Genomic DNA, 249 nt, shown 5'->3' on the forward strand with positions numbered 1-249 from the left:
ACCCATAGTTAAAACTTTCACAATATGTACAGCGATCGGTGCAGATATAATATATTTTTTTTTAGAATGATAAATAAACTCATGAACTTACCTCCTCCCAGGTCGCCGAAAAGAAGGCGCTCGTCCACCCATTCCTCTCTGAAGATGAGCTGCACACTATACTCCTGCGTGAGGTCAGTCCAGGTCACCAAACGAGGCATTAGGTCACATGTCTACTAAGAGCATTCACTCGTGGCACTGAATTACTAT

General features: G+C 43.0%; 1 protein-coding gene across 1 annotated transcript in view; it reads right to left on the minus strand.

Annotated features, from left to right (window-relative positions):
* Window positions 1-249, minus strand: part of LOC119586457 (glutamate-gated chloride channel-like) — a gene marked incomplete in the record, with an annotated part of 67,121 nt that overhangs the window by 20,976 nt on the left and 45,896 nt on the right. The window contains 1 exon segment of the mRNA XM_037935190.1: window positions 92-164. Coding sequence (XP_037791118.1) covers window positions 92-164 — 73 coding nt within the window.

Source organism: Penaeus monodon, chromosome 21 (genome assembly GCF_015228065.2).
Source record: "Penaeus monodon isolate SGIC_2016 chromosome 21, NSTDA_Pmon_1, whole genome shotgun sequence".
NCBI lineage: Eukaryota > Metazoa > Arthropoda > Malacostraca > Decapoda > Penaeidae > Penaeus > Penaeus monodon.